A 20,352-nucleotide genomic window follows, 5' to 3' on the forward strand; every position below is an offset into this window, starting at 1 on the left:
TATTATTTTTATTGCTCATTTGATAAACAGAGAACAATGGTACAAACCAACATTATTTAATCAAGTTTCTCAGTACCAAAAAAGCAACAAAAATTCTAAGGAGGTAAATGAAAGTTATTTTGCTTCACTAAATACACAAAGAAAATTGTTCTGTGATCAGGAGAACTAATGAGGTTAAGTTTCATACTAATCCATATATTTTTACCCACACTGGCATTCTTACACAATTTATAGTACAACCTATCTTCCTCTCAGATGTTAGTTTAGCGAAGTAATCACATTTTCTGTGACTGGCCTGGGTGTATGTATGCACTGACTGGGCAGTTCATATGAATAGGATGACTATCAGTTTGCTCTGTCTCTCAAAATATAAAAACATCCAACTTGTAACTTCTTTTCCGTAGGGTACAACGCAATGGGGTTTTTTACCTTTATCACTGGTTGTCATTAAATTTGCAGAATCTTTTAGACCACTACCAGTATTGGTCTATCTATGCATCAATAGAAATTTGACAGAGAAATAGAGCTCCTGTTCACATAGATTTTATTTCTTCAGAAAACCAGACAAAAATGTAGGTAATAGCTATGATTCTAATAACTGATAAAAGAAAACTATAACATGATCTGATAAAATGAATTCTTCTTCCTCTCCACCTCAAGAAATGAAATATGTTGAAAATAATTTTAGCTTACTTTGAAGTATGCATGATTGTATCCCACATTTTGAAGAATGGCTGTCTTATAAGTAGATAAACACATTGGACTATGACTGAAGAGTATCCTTTGCTCCATAAACCGAACTTTAGTAGTACCGAGCTATAAAAAAAGAAAAGCAAACTAAACAACACATTACTAAGTACAAATAAATAATTCAGTCTAATTTTCTTTTCATTATATAATGAGCTAATATACTTGTGGAAACACATAAATTGGAAGCATTCAAATAGACAAACACAGTTTAAATGTGATACAAGATTTACTCAATATATTGAACTTATCTGGATTCAAAGTGAACAGACATAACCCCAGAGATATTTCAGGGCTAATTTCAAAGCAAACAAAAATATTTTCATTAAACGTAATTTAGCATCACAAGCTCCATGAATTTTTTAATCCTAAATGTGTATTCAGGAAAAGACACTGCAGAGATTTTAATAGCCGTAGAAATGCCAATATTCTAATTTATGCACATCCTGGTTTATACATGGCAAATTACAGGGCTTCAAAAGAAGAGGAACAAATGTAAAAAAAAAAAAAAGATACTGAGAAAAAAAAAAAGCAAGAAGGAACATGAAAAGGAAGGCAAAAATTTTATTGGCACACAAAATGGAAGTTCTAGAGCATGCAGCCATTAGAACACAATGGAGGGAAAAAAAGTCTGTCTCTTTCAATCTCCCTGGTATGTAACATAAGATACAAATGATTAACCTTAGTTGAATTTCACCATTTAGAAGACTATCCAGAGCATTTATTTTCAAATTATCAAATATCCTGTTCAAATAACAGTTCAAAGTTACATTGGAGACTCTTATCCTGAAGCTCTGAAACATACCTTCTCACATACACTTTTGTTTATATCCCTTTGATAGATATTTAAAGAACTATCATATCACCTGTCAATCTTTGTTTGGTTAAACTAAGTGAGCAAAGAATTCTTACTACTTAATATTTAAGGACCACTAAGTTGTGATGCCAAAGAAAGTTTATCATCAAAATCAAGAAAAAGGAAAAACATCACTGTCTTTCCTTGTCAATCATGTCTTTGGAGCATTATTCTTTTGTTAATCATGTCAAATAGAAGCTATACTTTTTTTTTTTATACATGAGAATAGAAATATATTTAACAAATTACTTATTCTGCTGTGTAAATCTGCTGTAGGAATTTTTACCTTTGCAAAACATTTCAACTTCATTTTATTTCCTTTATGCACACACAAGTTGAATTCTCCTGTTTCTGGCGAGCTGAACCCTGGATGCCAAACAACTTCACATTCCAGATCTCTATAGGCCTCCACAAAGCCTAAATATAAGTGTATAATTTACATGTTACATACGTACATTTATCAAATCAGATTCATAATTAGGAATAATATAAGCACATTAAAGTGAAATCATCTTTTATTACTGAAGACTACATTTACATATCAAAGGTGTTGAACAGCATGCTAAATTGAGGTAACTTCTGAATTCTCATGACAATTTTATTATCTGTTTATAATCTTGCAGTTAAATACACTCAAAGTTCACTGGTATTGTTTAGCCACGCAGAATAACAACTTTGGTAGTCCACGTACATTTTCTTGCTTGCAATAGTGTCTACACTCATATCACCAGAAATACCTTTTCTCAAGTATCAGAGCACACCAAGCTCCTGATCCAGCTAAATCTTGTTTGAACTATGTTAATGCCAATGCATTTACAGTTAGTTCTTTAATAATAGAGCTCCAACATACTCTTCAACAACACTTTCAAAGAGAAGAAGGTAAAAGCTAACGTCTTACAGACTTCTAAGAAATATTGATCCATAATGTAAGTGGAAACTAATCCCAGACTGAATTCCATTTCTGTCACTCAGGCTGTCTACATCAACTTCTTAGCATCATAATTCATACAGTGCTTTTGGAAAATTTCCTATCTTAATGAGCTGTCTGATATTGCTAACTACGACTAAATAGCTGTTTCCCTTTTGAAATAACAGCAATCGGCACTGAGAAAAATGGTTACATAAGTGCTACTGTCTGGACATAGAAACAACAAACTGCACTGAGCATGCACTCAAAGTAGGGCTTATACAGGGACTGCTGCTATGGTATTAACACTCTGATCTGATACAGCTTTTGGGATACTCTGATAATGACCCAAATCTACTTGTCTGAATGTTTGTCTTAATATTATTGACATTTAAGATATGTGCATACACAAGCTGTACTTGCACAGTATACCTTTGGCTGGCTGTATAGAAAATGCAGTTCCTCTATCTGCAATTATAGGTTTCCAAGTAAACGCAGCAGGATGGTTTCTGGGATTACACAATCTGACAGTTGTTCGAAATTCCGTCTCTGCTAGGTAGCCAGGAATAGGATTTAAAATTAGTTCCCTTGCAGACAGCTCAAGTTCAACAGACATTGCGTTTGCAACTACCAGCACATGCCCATGGTGTTGGTTATTTATTGTGTAACTGAAAGATCTGTAACACAAAAATAGATACTTCTCAACATTTTTATGTATTTATTATGTTGTAGTCAGAGAAAAACTTATGGTGAAATATAATCATTAGCAATACCTAAAAAAACAACCAAGTGTGAAAACATGGTTAGGATTGACAAGAGAAAGCAATATGTAATTGTTTTGCATGAAACTTAAATCACGTCAAAAATGAAGAGATGATCAACCCCATACAGACATTTAAACTGCATTCATTAAGCAAGAGTTCCATCTCTACACCAAAAAGCAGTTTGCCTCTGCATTTACCTATGAGTTGCATCAAAAGATCTGAGCATAGATGCAATAATGCAACACCATGCCAGAATGAGCAGAGCATCTTCCATAAAATTTGTCCTAATACCTACACTGTAATAGCAAACTTTTTTTGCCTGTTGCAGCTGTGGTTATATGAGCTTCTGACAGGACAGTTTGTTAGATTTTTAAAGCCTAAGAAACAGTACTATCCTATCAAAATTTTGCAACATAAAACTGCATTAATTATTGCCATATCACCATAAATGAGTGAACACCATTAACACTTAACATAATTACACTGAGTTTAAAGCAGCCACATGAATTTTTCTTATTCTACTGTGAAGAAAACATTTAAATCAAGACAAACATAAGAAGTCTTACCTTTTAAATATTCCAAGAGTGTTTGTCTCAAATACAATTGGAATATGAGTCTTTGTAAGAGGAGGCACCACCTGAGACAATGGTGTCGTCTGCTGTAATTCATCAATTTCAACATCAATTTGTATCCATATATGAACTAACAAGTTATTGATGATGTAAAGTTTTCTGGATGTTGTAGAATACACACAAACATCACCAAAATCTATAGTAGAAGGACCTGGAATATATAAGAAATAAGATCTTCAACTACGAAAAGGAAAACTTAATGTAAAGAAGCCTAACTACTAAAACATTATCACCAAAACATTTTAGTTCCTCAAATTACAGAAATTGTCATGTAAGTTCATATTACAAATTGGAAGTATATACCATGCATGTTATGTGAATGTTTACATAGTACATCTCAAAAGCCAGCACCAACATTTATCTCTTAAGCCTGATTGTGTTGGCCATCTATTGAAACAGGAAAAACAATAGGCTAATTACAAAAGGTATTATTAGTAACCATAAATAGGTCTTTTTATTAATTAGATATTTAAATGGCTAGACAACCAGGAATTCACTGAGAATTTATATATTTAACCTGCTCATTTGGCACTGATTTGTGAGCATTTGAGTTAATAATTCATGTAATTTGCTGGTGACAATTATCTCACTATGTACTATTGCCAGTTTTTCTGCTAGTGTACTAACTTCGATGCTCATGGCACTACTCAAACATCTTATAAAATCTAAGTAATGTTTGTATTAATTAATTTATCTTATTCTACCTTTCCCTAAGTGTATCCTTATATACAACTATACAATTCAACTTCTGGCTTCATGAAAAATAATTAAAAAAAAAAAGCCCAGAAAGTACTGTAAATTTTCACTTTGAAGATGAAATTGACCTTAAAATAAACCACTTTTAGTATGAAATGATGTTAATAGTTAAGTCCCCCCCCATCAAAGAGTGTTCCACTGAAATTATTTTGATTGAGGATCCTTAAGGAGTTTTACTTTGCGAGGGTATAACTGTTCACTGCTAATTCCCAGAAACATTCTGTACTCCCCCATGGATCTTGTTATGTTAATGCTGGTCCAGATACTATCCAAAAGTAAGACATGAGGGTATGATCAAACCTCATAGTATGCAATATTGATTTCTCTCTAATAGGCTGTAGCATGAGCAGTCTTCAAACAAAGCTCTCCTTTTGGACACTCATACCTAATCATATCAATATTTTCTGAGGAGTACAGAATTTTAGTTAAATACTACTGTAGATATCAAAGTGCCACTAAGTTGAGTGTTTTTCTCTTGAAGGTAAACAATTACAAATAGAAATTTTTACTATAAATAAGTGTTTTTCTAACAACTGCATGCATTCAGTAACCAAATTAAAAATCTTACCGATGAGTATTTGATGAAGCTGCTTGGATGTCAAAGTCAGACTACAATCTTCCTTCTCTTTAGTAGAAGATGGCATAGCACTAAGCCCACTCCAAGTCTGTGATAAGCACAAGACATCTACTGAGAGCAAGATCACAATTCTTATGCTTTGTTATATGGTAAACATGCTATGCTTACATTATTACTCAAGCATTACACTTACTTCTTTGATAGAAGATTTAGAATCAATTGCAGTCAATTTTCGGCTAGTTAATAGGCAATTATCATCCAAAGGACGCATTTTGAACTGTAGCTTCTCCTTGTGAAAATCTGTGATTGAGAGCTTCGGTGAAATAAGGCCTTCAGTAGGTTCAAGGCCTATGCTCACAGAATTATTATAAATATTAAACTGTCTATAGAGGAAAGAAGAAAAAACAAATATGGAAATATAGAAGTTTGAGCATTCCATGTTCTACACACTATTTAAGATATTTAAATGTAACAGATAATATTTTAAGTAGGAATATTATAAAAAAATCCCTGAACTACAGAAATTGCCTCAAAAAGTCTTTTATTTTTTAAGCTAGGATCAATATCTGTTGCACATTTGTAGCAGTGATGTAGCTAAACAGACTGCAAGTACTCTGGCTGCCAAAATATAAATATTAAATCATGTCTAAAATACCTCTTAAAGAACCATTAAGTTGCAAAGTCAAGCACTTAAAAACCATCAAATGCAAATATTACAAAAAATCCTTTAATTGTATATGTGGGAACTTATAGTTTAATTTTCCAGGCAATTGACCTTTCTTGGTCAAAATTAAACTCCTATCAATCAATTTCACCTGCAACCAAGAGATTTGAAACTTCCAGAGATCTTATACACATGTTTTATTCCAAGTATTCATAAAATTAACTGTGTTTGACAGTAACAGTCAAATCTATCTGATAACTGTAAAATTTCACTTTCTGTTCTTGCTCCTCATGCAATATAACTTGAATATGTGTGTAATGTTCGTCCACTACACAACACCAGTTCCTTTCGAGAGAACCATACATCATGTGCACACACGAGAATGAAATAAATCCAGCTCTGCAGGTCTTGTCTGTACCATGATGTATGTGCACAGACCAAGGTAAATTGAGATTACAAGAATAATCCACTGGTATTACTAATTTTTAAAGAATGGGTCTTGGAAACCTAACACTCTTAAGGTATTACTTCTCTTGCTTTAAAGGCTTAAAGCCTTTTTTTTTACAAAACAAAATAAAAGTTTTAAACGTGGCAGAACTGTGAGCTACAATTTTTCCATTATTTTGCTCCACAGCATACAAACCAAATAAATTAATGGAGTGACAACTTACTATAAAACAGGACTAGAAGATCAACACAATCCTTTAACCTTATCTGCCTCATTCCATAAATTATATCTTCATTCACGTGCTGAATCCATCCATCCAGGGTGAGTTAGACATGTTAGACATTTAGGTATATGATTGGTGAGACTAATTTAATTCTGCATACATATACATATATTTTTCATGTTAGCATAAAGTATTTATTCATTAAACAAAGCCTTACCTAGTGGCTTCTTCACGCAAACGACATTCTCTTAAACTAGAAATGAAGTCTGTGTAGTATTTTTTATGTGCTTCTTTTGACAGTCGTTCACAGTCAGTATAAGAAAACTCTGGATCTATATAATTATATCTCTCAGTCTTTGTGAAAATAGTCCTAAATTTTTAAAGATAATTGTAGTTTTACTATATGCAGAAAATTATTTTGGATCTCATTAGAATGAAAACATTAATTTTGCTAGATATATCTTTCATTGCAAACATTTTTTTTTTCACAGCTGATATTTGACCTTGTAAAGCCAAACATAAAATCGACATATTGAAACCGTAACAGCTACATTCGTAGTTTCACATTAGAAAAGCAATTCAAGAAATTTATGTGCAAAAAGCTTAAAAAATAAGTAGAATACAATCAATTTTAAAGAACTTTCAGCCTGAAAAGCAAAAGCAGTAAACTGTCATATGACTAACCAATCTTGATCTACTGTACCGTATACACAAATATGTGGGTTTAAATATTATATTCACATATTTTTTACCTGTACTTTTTATTCCTTTCACTGGGCCTAATGCTGGCTGCACGGTCATTAGGAAAAGCTGTAAGTGCATCACCCTCACAATTCCTGTTTATCCGGTGAGTATGAATTTGTGTTTGGGTTGACTTAAGTTTTGCCACAGGTGCTGAATCAGTGCCCTGGCCTGTGCCATCAGCTACAAACTGTCCAGTTGCGTTGGAAATCATTGGTGTTAAACCTTCAAATTCAAATAAAAGATGTTACATATGCTTACACTAATACTGTCTAAACAAAATTCAAAGTTCCAGAAAAGTATTTCTTAATTTATTCCATTTTACATAGTAGTGTAACTCATCCTGTTACATTTTCCTCAGACAAGAGGAATGAAGACATTTAGGCCATACTGACAGTCAACTTTTCTTCCACACTTCAATGAAGCTTAAAATGGGTATTACCTTCCTCTTTTTTATTAGTAAGCACACCTTCGAGTAGGAAGCAGTCAGTTAAGTATTCAAGCACCCCTCCTTACCTACACACAACAATCGTATGCAGCAACGTACAGCTCTGATGCATTAGAACTACCTGCAGACGCCACAGCATAGTTGATGCTAGAAAAAGCTATATTTCCCATGACCAGATTTAAATCCAAAGACAGGTTCAGTCATAAATACTGTAAAGTGGTTGTTTGTGTGACATTTAAAAACATGAGGAACAAATTAGAGACTAATTATTGCATATGCCGAAAGATTATTTATGTTGGCGTAGGCTTCATAGGATGCAAAGAGACACTGGACATCGAACTGGGAGCAGGCTGTATTAACTGACAATTTCACCTGGCGGTAATAACTCTCAGTCCATAAAGAATACCCTGTTCTCTTTCTTAACTTGTTTTTTTGTGCTTTACCCATCTCTTTGCTTACAACTGAAACGCATTAGCACCGTGCAATAACATTGCTGACAAAAACTCAAACCTTTATTTCATTATTTATAAAATTTAAATAATCAAATGATAAAAAATTATGCTTTAATACTTCAATTTTTGTTAATATGATGTGAGAAGTTACCATTATTTTAGCCATTGTTTTATACTCTTATGGGAAGGCGTCATACAATAGAGCATCCTCTCTACTCACAAACATATTATTTTCTAAAAACAAACTAAAAATATTTTTAAATATTAAAAATGTACTTTTAAAACATTTTATCACTTGTCATCTTTTCAGAAGCTTACCAGGATTAACTTTGAATAGAATGTTTTTTGGCTTAGATCTGCACACACCAATAAAGCTCAAATACATTTGGTGAAAGGATTTTGTCTTTGAAAGCTGTAAATTATTCTCTAGCTTTGTACCAATGATATCAACAACTTGCTTCATTTTTATTGTTCCTATTTGATGTGGAGAAAATGAAAATATCACATCCTGGAAAAGAAAAGTCATTATGAGACTATGACGCAGAAAAGCAAAGGGAAAGTTTTCTGAAATTCTCTGTTTAATTGAGTCACTTCTCTCCACACCTGCTTCTTACATAAGTATTCAAAACTTGACTTTTAGAAAATGCTAATTGCCACGCATAAGTCAGCAATTTCAAACTGCTGCACCTTACAACACCATAAAGTCTAATTTGCTCATTTCTGGGACAAATTGTGGTTTTGTGCCCTGAATTATAGGTTTGGGAAATTATAAATGTCTCCATACTTAACCTAAATTTGGCAAAGTTTCTTTCATTAACACAAGCGTTATCCTACTCAAGTGTTTGTGATCTACTAAAGGAAGTGAAAAGACCCTGCAAAGGTTTGAGTCTAAATCAATCTTCTCAAGCCAGTAAAATAAAATTAAAAAAAAAAAATAAAGCCAGAAAAAACCTGAGTAAAGTTTCCTTAGTACTTCAATCATTTGTTCCAAATTTAAAATAACACTTGTTGCTTCTTAGAGTACAAGAAAAAGCATTAAAAGAGTCCACATCAAAAGAAAAAAATTATATTAAACTGATATTAAACATCATGGCTACTGACATGAAATTGTTCCTGTTTCTCAGCTGGACACTGTAAAGTAATCTGTCTATCTATATAGTCTAAGAGAAAAAAGTAGTTACCTTTTCAGATTTTTTTTTAATTTTTCCTTTTTCAGGGGAAATATTGAAGTGAGCTGTCTTGCGGAAGCTGAATGTTACTGGAAGTGACTCTGATTCATTTTTGAGTGTGCATAGAACTTGTGTCTGTTCATCCAAGAAACAGTCCATAAACTCAACAACAGGTCCTGGATTAAAAGTTAGCATGACAGGAAGCCCTGAACCCGTCAAAGCTAATTCTGTGTTATGAGGATGGTTCTCTGCATTAGACAAACACAAACATCAAACAAAAATCCTTATACATCTATTAGCTTATAAACAGAAAAGTTATACTGTAGTTGTATAGTTGCAAAAACAAAATAATACCATAATATAACATGATTTATAATCTAATTTTCTGTGAACTTAACAGACAGTAGTTACTTATGTGCTGTCACATAATATATTCCTTCATGAAGGAAACTGAGGGTGATCAAATATGCACTTTAAAATGCACAAAACTGGTATTAACAAAGTGCTGGTTACTTGCAAAGTGCTGAGGAGTTTTATGTCCACCTGATATCTACATTTATGATTAAGTTCCAGGTGTTCAATACCAGCAAGTGTATTCATGACACGCACGATTCTCTCCTCATTTCTACTCACTGTTTGAAGAGCTTCTGGTGCTAAAGCGTTAAAGATGTAAGTTATAGTCCTGCTCTTGCAGGGGGGTTGGACTAGACAATCTTTCAAAGTCCCTTCCAACCCTTAATATTCTAGGATTCTGTGATTTGTATTGGCATAAATAGAACAGACATAGGTTTCCCATAAAACTGTTGAGATTAAAAAAATCTTAAAAACCTAAAAAGTCAAAACATATAGTTTTACCATTGGTGTATACATATCTCATAACATACTTGCGAGTGCTGTGGCACCATCACTGTGGGCCTGCAGATAGGCATCATTATTCCCAACAGCTTCAAATCTCAGAAACAAAATGTAATCTTGTTTCGTTGATGAGACATTCACTCCAAAGTCTCTTTTAAGTTTTCTATAAGAGACATAATCTCTAATTACAAGATGGGGTAAAAAAACCTCAAACTACAAAACCCGAACCCACAAAAAAGTCAAGGCTAATTTTTCACCATCCAGTCTGGCTTTGTTGTTGGTTACAGTTTGAGCAAATGATATTTATACTTCCTTTCAGAAAATGGAACATTAACAAATTGAAGTTCAACAACATCTGTATAAAACTAGTAACTAGGTTTCTTTTCCAGTCTACAACAGTTTTCTAAACTAATGGCTTGGATGGATGCACTCTCTGCTGAGTGGAAAACCAGATGATTAGCTGGGCCTGAGTGCCGGTGAATGGAGTTAAATCCAGTTGGTGGCCAGTCACCAGTGGTGTTCCTCAGGGCTGAGTACTGGGGCCTGTTCTGTTTAACATCTTTATCAATAATCTGGAAGAAGAGATTGAGCACTTCCTAGTAAGCCTGCAGATGACACAAAGCTGGGTGGGTATCTAGATCTGCTTGAGGGCAGGAAGGCTCTTCAGAGGGACCTGGACAGCTTAGAGCAATGGGCCAAGGCCAATTGCACGACATTCAACAAGGCCAAGAGTCAGGTCCTGCACTTGGACCACAATAACACTAAGCTATAGGCTTGGGTAAGAGTGTCTGTAAAGCTGCCCAGAGGGAAAAGGACCTGGGGTTGTCAATTGACAGCCATCTAAATGTGAGCCAGCACTGTGTGAGGTGGCCAAGAAGGCCAATGGCACCTAGCTTGTATCAGAAATAGTGTGACCAGCAGGACCAGATTGTCCTCCTATGCTTGGCACTGTTGAGGTCACACCTCAAATGCAATTTTTGGCCTCTCACCACAGAAAGACTTCGAGGTGGTGGAGCATGTTCAGATATGGGCAACAAAGCTCGAGAAGACTCTGGAGCACAAGTCTTAAAAGAAGACGCTGAGTGAATTGGGGTTGTTTAGTCTGGAGGAGGCTTACGGGAGACATGATCACTCCATAACTACCTGAAAGAAGGCTGTAGTGAGGTGGGAGTCAATCTCTTCTCCCAAGTAAGAAACTATAGAACAAGAGGAAAGGTCCATCAAGTTGCATCAGGGAAGGTTTAGACTGGAAATTAGGAAAAACTCTTTAACTGAGAGGGTTGTTAAGCATTGGAATGGGCTGCCCAGGGAGGTAGTGGAGTCACCACACCTGAAGACATTTAAAAGATGCATAGATGAGGGATACAGTTTAGTGATGGGTTTGGCAGTGTGAGCTTAATGGTTGGCTTTGATGATCTTAAAGGTCTTTTCCAAGCAAAATGAATCTACAATTCTATGATTGTAATATTACATGCATAAAAACTGCTTATAATTAGAGTTTAAAGGAAAATGAGAAGAGCACATTCTATTTTTCTTCTCCTTATCTGAAGAAGAAATGATCTTTTATGTTTACTTTTTTTAATTAAAATTCTCCAAAATGTTTCAGTCTCTTGGTGATGAAATACATATTCTTTCATAATCCTGCATATATAGTATATCTTTATGAAATAAGTCTGTAATCATTAAAAAGGTATTTAATTTGACATAGTAGAACTTTCTCAATCTCAAGAGATTCAACAAGTTTAATGGTAGCTGCAATTAGCTCCCTTGGCAGAATCTAATAAAATTATTCTTCTTGCAAAATAACCAACCAATTCTTTGTTCAGATACATCCTTAATATGTTATAAAATATCTCCCAGATAATGATTTCTGACTTTCTCAGTTGTAGTATCATGCCAAAATGTTTTTTAATCTACATAAATATTCAAAAAGTCATTAAAAAATAATTTGACACATGAACTTAAAATTATTTTCACTAACACAACTTTTTATAGCATACTTTAGACCAATTAATTTGTTTGTATATCTAATTTGAACCACTCACTTTGGACTAAAGCAGAATGTAACCAAAGATTTCTCGTAAGGTAGCAAGGTCCCTTGATTTGGAATGCATAAGATCAAGGTGGAAACATCTACATCTCTTGTTCCATTCCTGATGTTTAAATCTTGTAAAACAGCATCTGAACTCCTCTGAAGGTCTGTTCCCTAAAAAATAATTAAAATGTGGAATAGTTCAACCTGTTATACTTCCCCTTTTGTGTTTGGTTGGTGGGAGAGTTTTTCTGTCTTTCACTAGTAGAAAGACACAATGTAAGTAATAGCACTGACGTAGTTACATATTACATGGATAATTAACTAAATTTTAAACATCAATTTAATGTTAATGTTTTTAATTTCCTTCTTTAAAGTTGATGCTCACTCAGATGATTGAGAAAAACAAGTGAAATCACAGATGCTTTACATCTTAGAATAGCAAAATATATTTTAACAACTCCCACCAAATGATAAGAAATTCAGTAGGATTATTATTAAAAAAAACCAACAGGACCAGCACCCAAGGAATGCACTTAAGATTGTTAAGGTTAAGATGTCACAATAAAACAGAAATATCTGAAAAAAACTTAATTCCAAGATTAAAGTAAAATATTGTTGGTTGGACAGAAGTTTCAGAAAGTATTGATCAGGAAGCAGTATGACATAGTAAACAATACTAGAAAATGTAAAAGCAGAAATAAAGGCAAGTTTTCAAATAAAATAAAAACTAGAACAGTTTCTTACCATCTCTCCTCCAATAGCATTGTCTTCCAGCACTGCTACCCAGTCAATATGCTCAGGACTTTCATTGTATAAAAATACTTTTTCAGTCTTTGAAGACCCAAAGTAAACTGGTCCAAAGTTAATGCATTCCAATAGACTTCCACAAGACACTCCTAGAACTTTAAGAACTTGTTCAACCACAACAGCTTTGATCCATACTTCAGTTGTACCACGACCTTCCAACTCTGCTCTGTCAGTAAAAGTAGCAAGCAGCAATAAGTAATGTATAAAAGTGTTAGAAATAATCATTTTGGTTTATATTAGAACCTATGCAAAACGGAACCAGCTATAAGCATTTAAATCACTGTCTGTCCATAAACAGTTTAGGTAGGGGGGTGGAGGGTAGAGGGTAAGAATTACACATTAAATTATGGATTTGAAGGGAGCTTTTTGAGTTTTTCCCCTTTTTTAATGTTTGAAACAGCAGGAATGAGATCTCAAAAGGGTCACAGATGTTTGTGGTTGATATAGTGCTCTTATTTCTGAGAATTTTTGTAACTAGGTACTAATTTTGACATATACTTAATAATATTTTCTTAGGCAACTGGACCTAGAAGCTCATCTCAATAAGCATAAAAAAACTGCTGTGGCTCCTATCCAAATGCTTGATCTTGATGATACCAGAAAGCACCAAAGGACCATATAGACATTGAACAAAACTTTTTTTATTATTAGAAATAACATTATTAGAATTCTACTGGAATAACGCATATTTGTTCATGTTGCACAAACCAATCAAATCTAGTAGTATAACTTTTTTTTTTCTAGCAAACTATCTACTAAACTGTGGGACACCATAGCCATTTAAGCAAGATGGGGTGAAAGCCCAGTTAACAAAGGAAAGGCAGAAAGCATGACACTTTGCAACCAAAGAGTTTAAACTTGCTTAATAACCAAAGACAATATCACATGAAGATAGATATAACTATGAGGAAAACATAGATATTGTCTTTTCTGACACTCTAAAAGAATTTTCCTGCTTTTGTTTAATTTCCAACAGGTTACAAAAAGCAAGAACAGGAAGAACTGAACCTTAAGTCATATATCTTAATCATTTTTCCAGATTAGTATCCACTTCCATATTCTGTCACTTCCTAAAAAGTCTACATTAACCACTTGAAGAGAGAAAAGATAGACAGGCATTTAAAAATAGTCTACTCTCTTAAGAATTAGTGATTGCAAATATATTCCTTCCATTTAATACAAGAAATACCAAAGGACATTATAATGTTTGTGAGACTCTGGAAACATATAGAGCCAAAAGTAAAGTTAAGAAGCTAAAAAACATAATGAACACAGGCTACGTAGAAAGGTGAAACACAGCCAGGTACACAATTTATACACTGTTCTGTAGAGGTAATATCATCATCAAATTAATTTCATAAAAAAGACATGCAATTGACAGCAACTGATACCTAGGAGCTTAACTTTTGTAGAAAAATATTCATAATAAAGACTGGAATTAAAAATAGACAAAAATGTAAGTTATAAAGCTGTATTTCTTCAGTCATACACTCACATTATCACTTCTTTGATGATCCTGGGTACATCTGTGCAAATATCCACTTTAACTGTCATTACAGATTTTGGCTCTACCACTCCACTAGTAGGTTCTATGTTAAGTAGGACAACCCCATCATATGATATTTTAAAGGTACCTTAAAAAAAAACCCAGAATTTTACACAACAAAGTTGTAGATCTACATTCTTATATTACACACATGAAGTTACAAAACACATGATGCAGATATCCACAAGCAATACATTTTTCCATGGAAACAGGAAACATGGAGTAAATCTTTTTAAAAAATATTTCTAACGCAGAATATATCATTATTTCCAGGGTTTCCCTGGGTTTCTACTATCATCTGTTTCCTCTTGGTACAATATTTCTTGCACATGTTCACCTAGCCTTGTCCTAATGCAAATAAAGATACCTTGAGATAAAATAAGCCACTGTAAAAGGAAGGAACAAAACATTAACTGCCTGAAATTTGTTGTTTGAAACTCAGCCTAGTTGCCACTCTGCTTCTCAAGAAAGGTGTCTGCAGCCTTTTTTTTAATCTCTGGTGAAAAAAAAAGCAGGCAAACAGGTTACTTGTATCATATAAGCATTCTTACATTCAATTCTCCAAGTTTTCTATATTCACAGAATCACAGAATCTTAAGGGTTGGAAGGGACCTCGAAAGATCATCTACTCCAATCCCCTGCCAGAGCAGAACCACCTACACTAGGTTACACAGAAACTCGTCCAGGTAGGTTTTGAATATCTCCAGAGGAGACTCAACAACCCATCTGGGCAGCCTGTTCCAGTGCTCTGTCACCCTCACAGGGATGAATTTTATTCTGATATTTCTTTGGAATCTCTTATGTTCCAGCTTGTACCTGTTGCCTCTTGGTCCTATCATTGTTCAGCATCAAGAAGAGCCTGTCTCCACCCTCCTTACACCTGACCTTTATGTATTTATAAACATTGAGATCACCCCTGTCTGCTCTTCTCCAAGTTAGAGCCCCAGCTCCCTCAGCCTTTTATCATAAGGAAGATGCTCCACTCCCTTCATCATCTTTGTGGTCCTGTGCTGAACTCTCTCCAGCATCTCCCTGTCCTTCTCGAACTGAGAGGCCCAGAACTGGACACAGTATTCCAGATGCGGTCTCATGAGGGCATAGTAGAGGGGGAGGAGAACCTCTCTCCACCTACTTCCTTGGAGTCTCTCACAGAAGTTGAAGGATGTTCATATTCTGACAACTATATGATTTCCAAAGCTATAGTAGCCAGATAGAAGATTTTTATTTACTTTTTATTTACCTTCTGGTAATAAATACCATTCAATCCCCACCCCAGAGCACTTTAGCTCTGAAAGTACAGGGAGCTTGTAGCTGTTTTTTTTTTAATAGACAGTTATTGGAATCACAAAATCACTAAGACAATAAAGCAAGAGCAGCTGTGATGTACTGCTATGTATATTGGGCATATTAAGCCAATGAGCAACTGTTATTTATACATCTTTCAGAAGGATCTCAGAAGTAGAGAAGTCCTAAAATCTGGCAAAGTTCTAAATACATTTCTCTTCCCTTGGTGGAAAAATAGTGCTTCCTAGAGCACTACTGTTGCACTTTTAGCTACAGTACTCATAATCTGCAAAACCCAGAACTTCAGCTACTTTCTACTTTGCCACTGAAGTGTAACTTGCATAAAATTACATTTTCCTGGAAAATAAAATATTAATAAAGTTTAATTCATACTAAATATTTACCTGAAGATGATCCATGGTTAGCAATACTAATATCTTTACTAATTATTTTACTGTTTACAATCACAGCACCAAAGTCAATCTCTGAGTCAATTTCCAGGTAACAACATGGACCTAATCTGAAGAGAAAAAACATGATTATCTTTGCCCAAAACTTGAAAATATCTTCACGTTTTTTAAAGACATACCAGGGTTTATATAAGTCACTTCAGGAGGATAATGTAAACAGGGAAGATGTAGGAAAGATATATCTATCAAGCTGTTTATTTTATGACTAACTAGTGTAACTTTTAAATAATATAGATTTAAACAATTAGTCTAAATTGAATGCATATATTTCTATTTGATTTCAAATACTTTATATAAAACTACATTAAGTTAGTTGCATCATAAAATAAGACCAAAGTTAATATTCACCATATTTCATTATCGCCAGCCTGAATTAAAAGCAGAGAGAAAACACACGTCAGTTTCTTCTTTATAGATACTTTATGTGGCTTCAACAAAACTTAGGCAGAAGTGGATAGTGACACAAGTTATTTCTATTACATATTTAAGAGCCTCAACCAGCATGATGATATCACTGCATTGGGTACTGCTTACCCATAATGAGAAGATATCATACTCACTTCAAGAAACTTGTATTTGAAAGACTCCAATTTCTAATACAACCACACCTTTGATCTCACATAAAACTGTGTTTGAAATCAATTAAGAAATTTACATTAGCACAACAGTTTGTCTCTTCTTAACCACAAATAGGAATTTGCAGAAACAATTGCATCTCATGATCTGCAGTACAAGTTACAGGAGACTAAACTGAAAAGCAAGATAAATCTTGTCTGAGCTAAGCAGACTCTGCCCATGTAATCTATTGCATAAGGGAGGGCCAGGAAGGAGGATAGAAGGAAAGAGAAAGGATAAAAAAAATTTAATCAGGAAATGTGACAAAAGAAGTTTCTCTTGGGAATGTTAACACATTGGTTTTAATTCTCTTTAAGAATTTCTTGAAAGGGATTATCTAGACCAGCAGAATATGGAAAAAAAACCAAATAAACATAGGAAAAAAAAAAATCATGAAGCAGCTATCAGGATTACAGTACACTTGAAGACTGTGAAAACTTCACATGTTCCAAGTATTCACTCTTCCAAGAATCTTTGTTAGAAAAATAAAACACAAGTTTCTCTCCTCTAATGACCCAAATATATAACTTCCAAAGCAGATAGAAATAAACATCTAATTTCAAATGCTTTCTTAATATTTTTTAAAAGAAATAAAGAAAATTTTAGTTATTATATTTTTCTTAAGTATATTGGCAGAATTCGAATTACTCATTTTTCATAAACAAAACAAAAACAACAAAACACCAATGCTAACTGGTTTGTTTGAAACACATTCAGAAACCTCAAAATATAGCAATTTTTAAAAAATTAAGTACAGTCTTAGTTTTTGAAACCACTTCTTCCAATTTTTGATGTTTTGGGGAAAGTAGAATTAGTGTTTACTACATTATTATTGATGCATTCAGTGAAAATAATATAAAGTTATTAAAAATTTTTAAATGTACACAAAAGTGATAAAACCACATCAGAGTGAAATAAATTCAGTGGAGAGGAGATGTCTATCCCCCAAAACAGAGCATTGCAAATATTTCTTTGAAAAGACTTCAAGGTTATTTCACCAAATTAATAATTTTTGTGAACACTTCATAGTTACATGCAATTTTTTTCCTTAAAAAAACCCCTTTTGACTAGTAGTTCCCAACCAACATTACACTGTGTACATTATTTTCTAGAAATTATTGATGATGCATTTTAAACTATATTTACATAGAGAAATATGTATTTAGTGACTTTTCAGTGCAACAATTGATTATCATCTATAAACAGCAGACGGGATGACTCAAAAAACCTTTGGGCAAAGACTGATTAAAAAAGAATCATGAACTATACTCATTTTATTCAAGCAAACAAAAAGAATATATTATAGCCTGTCATTGTTTTCCCTGCAAAAGCCAGTCAAATATGAAGATTTTAAATACATAACAATTTAGTGCAAGTCCTTTCTAGAAAGGAATCACCAGTAGCATTATTCTCCTAAGTAGTCTTCCTTCCACAATGTTATCTCAATAAAAATTTTTCAAATCTGACATAATTAGAAGGTTTTTTCCAATGTTATATGCAACATATAAGTCATATATCCATATACACACAAATAGATAGGCACATGATCATATATGGAATTAAAATGATTCTTGAATGTGCGACATTGTTCTAAAACACACATGATATTTTTAGAATTAATCAACATGTTTCACTATAATCAAATTTTGCAATACGAACAATTACTATAAAATCTTTTACATAAGTGGTTCAATAATGAGGGAAGACATTAACAGTAGATGTTAATTATCAATAAATCAGAATTAGAAAATATTATATTTATCACAACCAACTATCAGTAAAAAAAAAATAAAATCCCAAATTCTCTCTAGAATCTAAGGGACATGACCTCAATTAACTTCTTATTTGTGTACTGCTCTGAAAAAAACAAAAAAAATCTAATTTCTGTAAGGAAATCTACTATTTGTTTTCAATGCAATGGACAGATTAATTCCATAGCCATAATGACACATATTAGCAAACTTTCCCCGAGATTAAACTACAAATAGTAACAGAAGTACATGAACTTTTGACCATCATACCCAAGCAGTGGAATATCAACTATGTCATCTTCTATTAAAAGAAGTAGACTATCTTGAAGATCTTCTTCACTCTCAGGATAATATTCCACAAAAGCTGTAATTTGAAGTCCAGGTGCAACAGGTTTTTCTGGATTTTCCACAATCAATTTAAACTGCAATTTTGAAAACCAAATATTTTTAATGTTGTTAAACATCTCTAGATTAAAAAACCATATAGCTATGATTAATTTTAAGAAGTATATGAAGATTGATTTTAAATTCACAACCAACTTCTAAACATTTCAGATTTTATAAAATTTCTCTTCCTTTTTACTGAAGTACAGGCTTCTTACAGTCAAATAAAAACATACAATGAGTCTATGAGAGGTGGAAAAAGGGCCTGGATTCTTGGGAAGAGAAGAGGAACTTTACCAGAGCATGCAGGGGTGCAACCAGGAAGGCTAAAGCTCTTTTAGAATTAAACCTGGTCAAGGAAGAAAAAGAAAATAAGAAGGGATTTTTCAGGTACACCAGCAGCACAAGGAAGATTAGTGAGAATGTCGGCCCACTGCTGAACACAGAGGATGCCTTGGTGACAGAGGATGCAGAGAAGGCTGAACTACCTAACGGCTTCTTTGCTTCAATCTTTAGAGTCAGGGTTGGCCCTTAGGAAGCCCAGTCCAGCAAGGATAGTGGGATGGCCAGGACAGCAGAGGACTTGCCCTGGGTGGATGAGGAAGAGGTTAAAGACTTGTTGGCCAAGCTTAACACTCATAAGTCAATGGGACCTGATGGGATGCACCCAAGAGTGTTGAGGGAGCTGGCTGATGTGGTTTCTAAGCCGCTCTCTATCCTTTTTGAACGATCATGAAGGACAGGCAAGGCGCCTGAGGACTGGAGAAAGGCCAATGTCACACCAGTCTTCAAAAAGGGCATGAAGGAGGATCCAGAAAACTACAGGCCGGTCAGCCTCACCTCCATCCCTGGAAAGGAGATGGAACAACTCATCCTGAATGTTATCACTGAACATATGAAGGAAAAGATGGTTATCAGGGGGAGTCAACATGGATTCACCAAGGGGAAATTCTGTTTGACCAACCTGATGGCCTTCTACGAGGGCATAACTGGCTGGCTAGATGAGGGGAGAGCAGTGGATGTCATCTACCTTGACTTCAGCAAGGCTTTTGACACTGTCTCCCATAACATCCTCATCAGAAAGCTTGAGCAGTGTGGCTTGGATGAATGGACAGTGAGGTGGATGAAGAGCTGGCTGAATGATAAAGCCCAGAGGGTGGTGATCAATGGTAAAGAATCAAGTTGGAGGCCCGTGGCCAGTGGAATTCCACGGGGATCAGT

The 20,352-nt window shown here is 34.2% G+C and overlaps 1 protein-coding gene across 1 annotated transcript in view; it reads right to left on the minus strand.

Annotated features, from left to right (window-relative positions):
- CFAP47 (cilia and flagella associated protein 47) overlaps positions 1–19,211 on the minus strand; it is a 278,645-nt gene extending 259,434 nt beyond the window's left edge. The window contains 16 exon segments of the mRNA XM_062004443.1: positions 694–816; positions 1,890–2,020; positions 2,943–3,187; positions 3,841–4,057; positions 5,231–5,327; positions 5,433–5,622; positions 6,792–6,944; positions 7,327–7,540; positions 8,534–8,723; positions 9,397–9,632; positions 10,269–10,402; positions 12,285–12,445; positions 13,019–13,247; positions 14,577–14,715; positions 16,316–16,431; positions 19,018–19,211. Of these exon segments, the coding sequence (XP_061860427.1) occupies positions 694–816; positions 1,890–2,020; positions 2,943–3,187; positions 3,841–4,057; positions 5,231–5,327; positions 5,433–5,622; positions 6,792–6,944; positions 7,327–7,540; positions 8,534–8,723; positions 9,397–9,632; positions 10,269–10,402; positions 12,285–12,445; positions 13,019–13,247; positions 14,577–14,715; positions 16,316–16,431; positions 19,018–19,211 (2,769 nt within the window).
- Between the last annotated feature and the right edge of the window lie 1,141 nt (positions 19,212–20,352).

Source organism: Colius striatus, chromosome 1, assembly GCF_028858725.1.
Source record: "Colius striatus isolate bColStr4 chromosome 1, bColStr4.1.hap1, whole genome shotgun sequence".
NCBI lineage: Eukaryota > Metazoa > Chordata > Aves > Coliiformes > Coliidae > Colius > Colius striatus.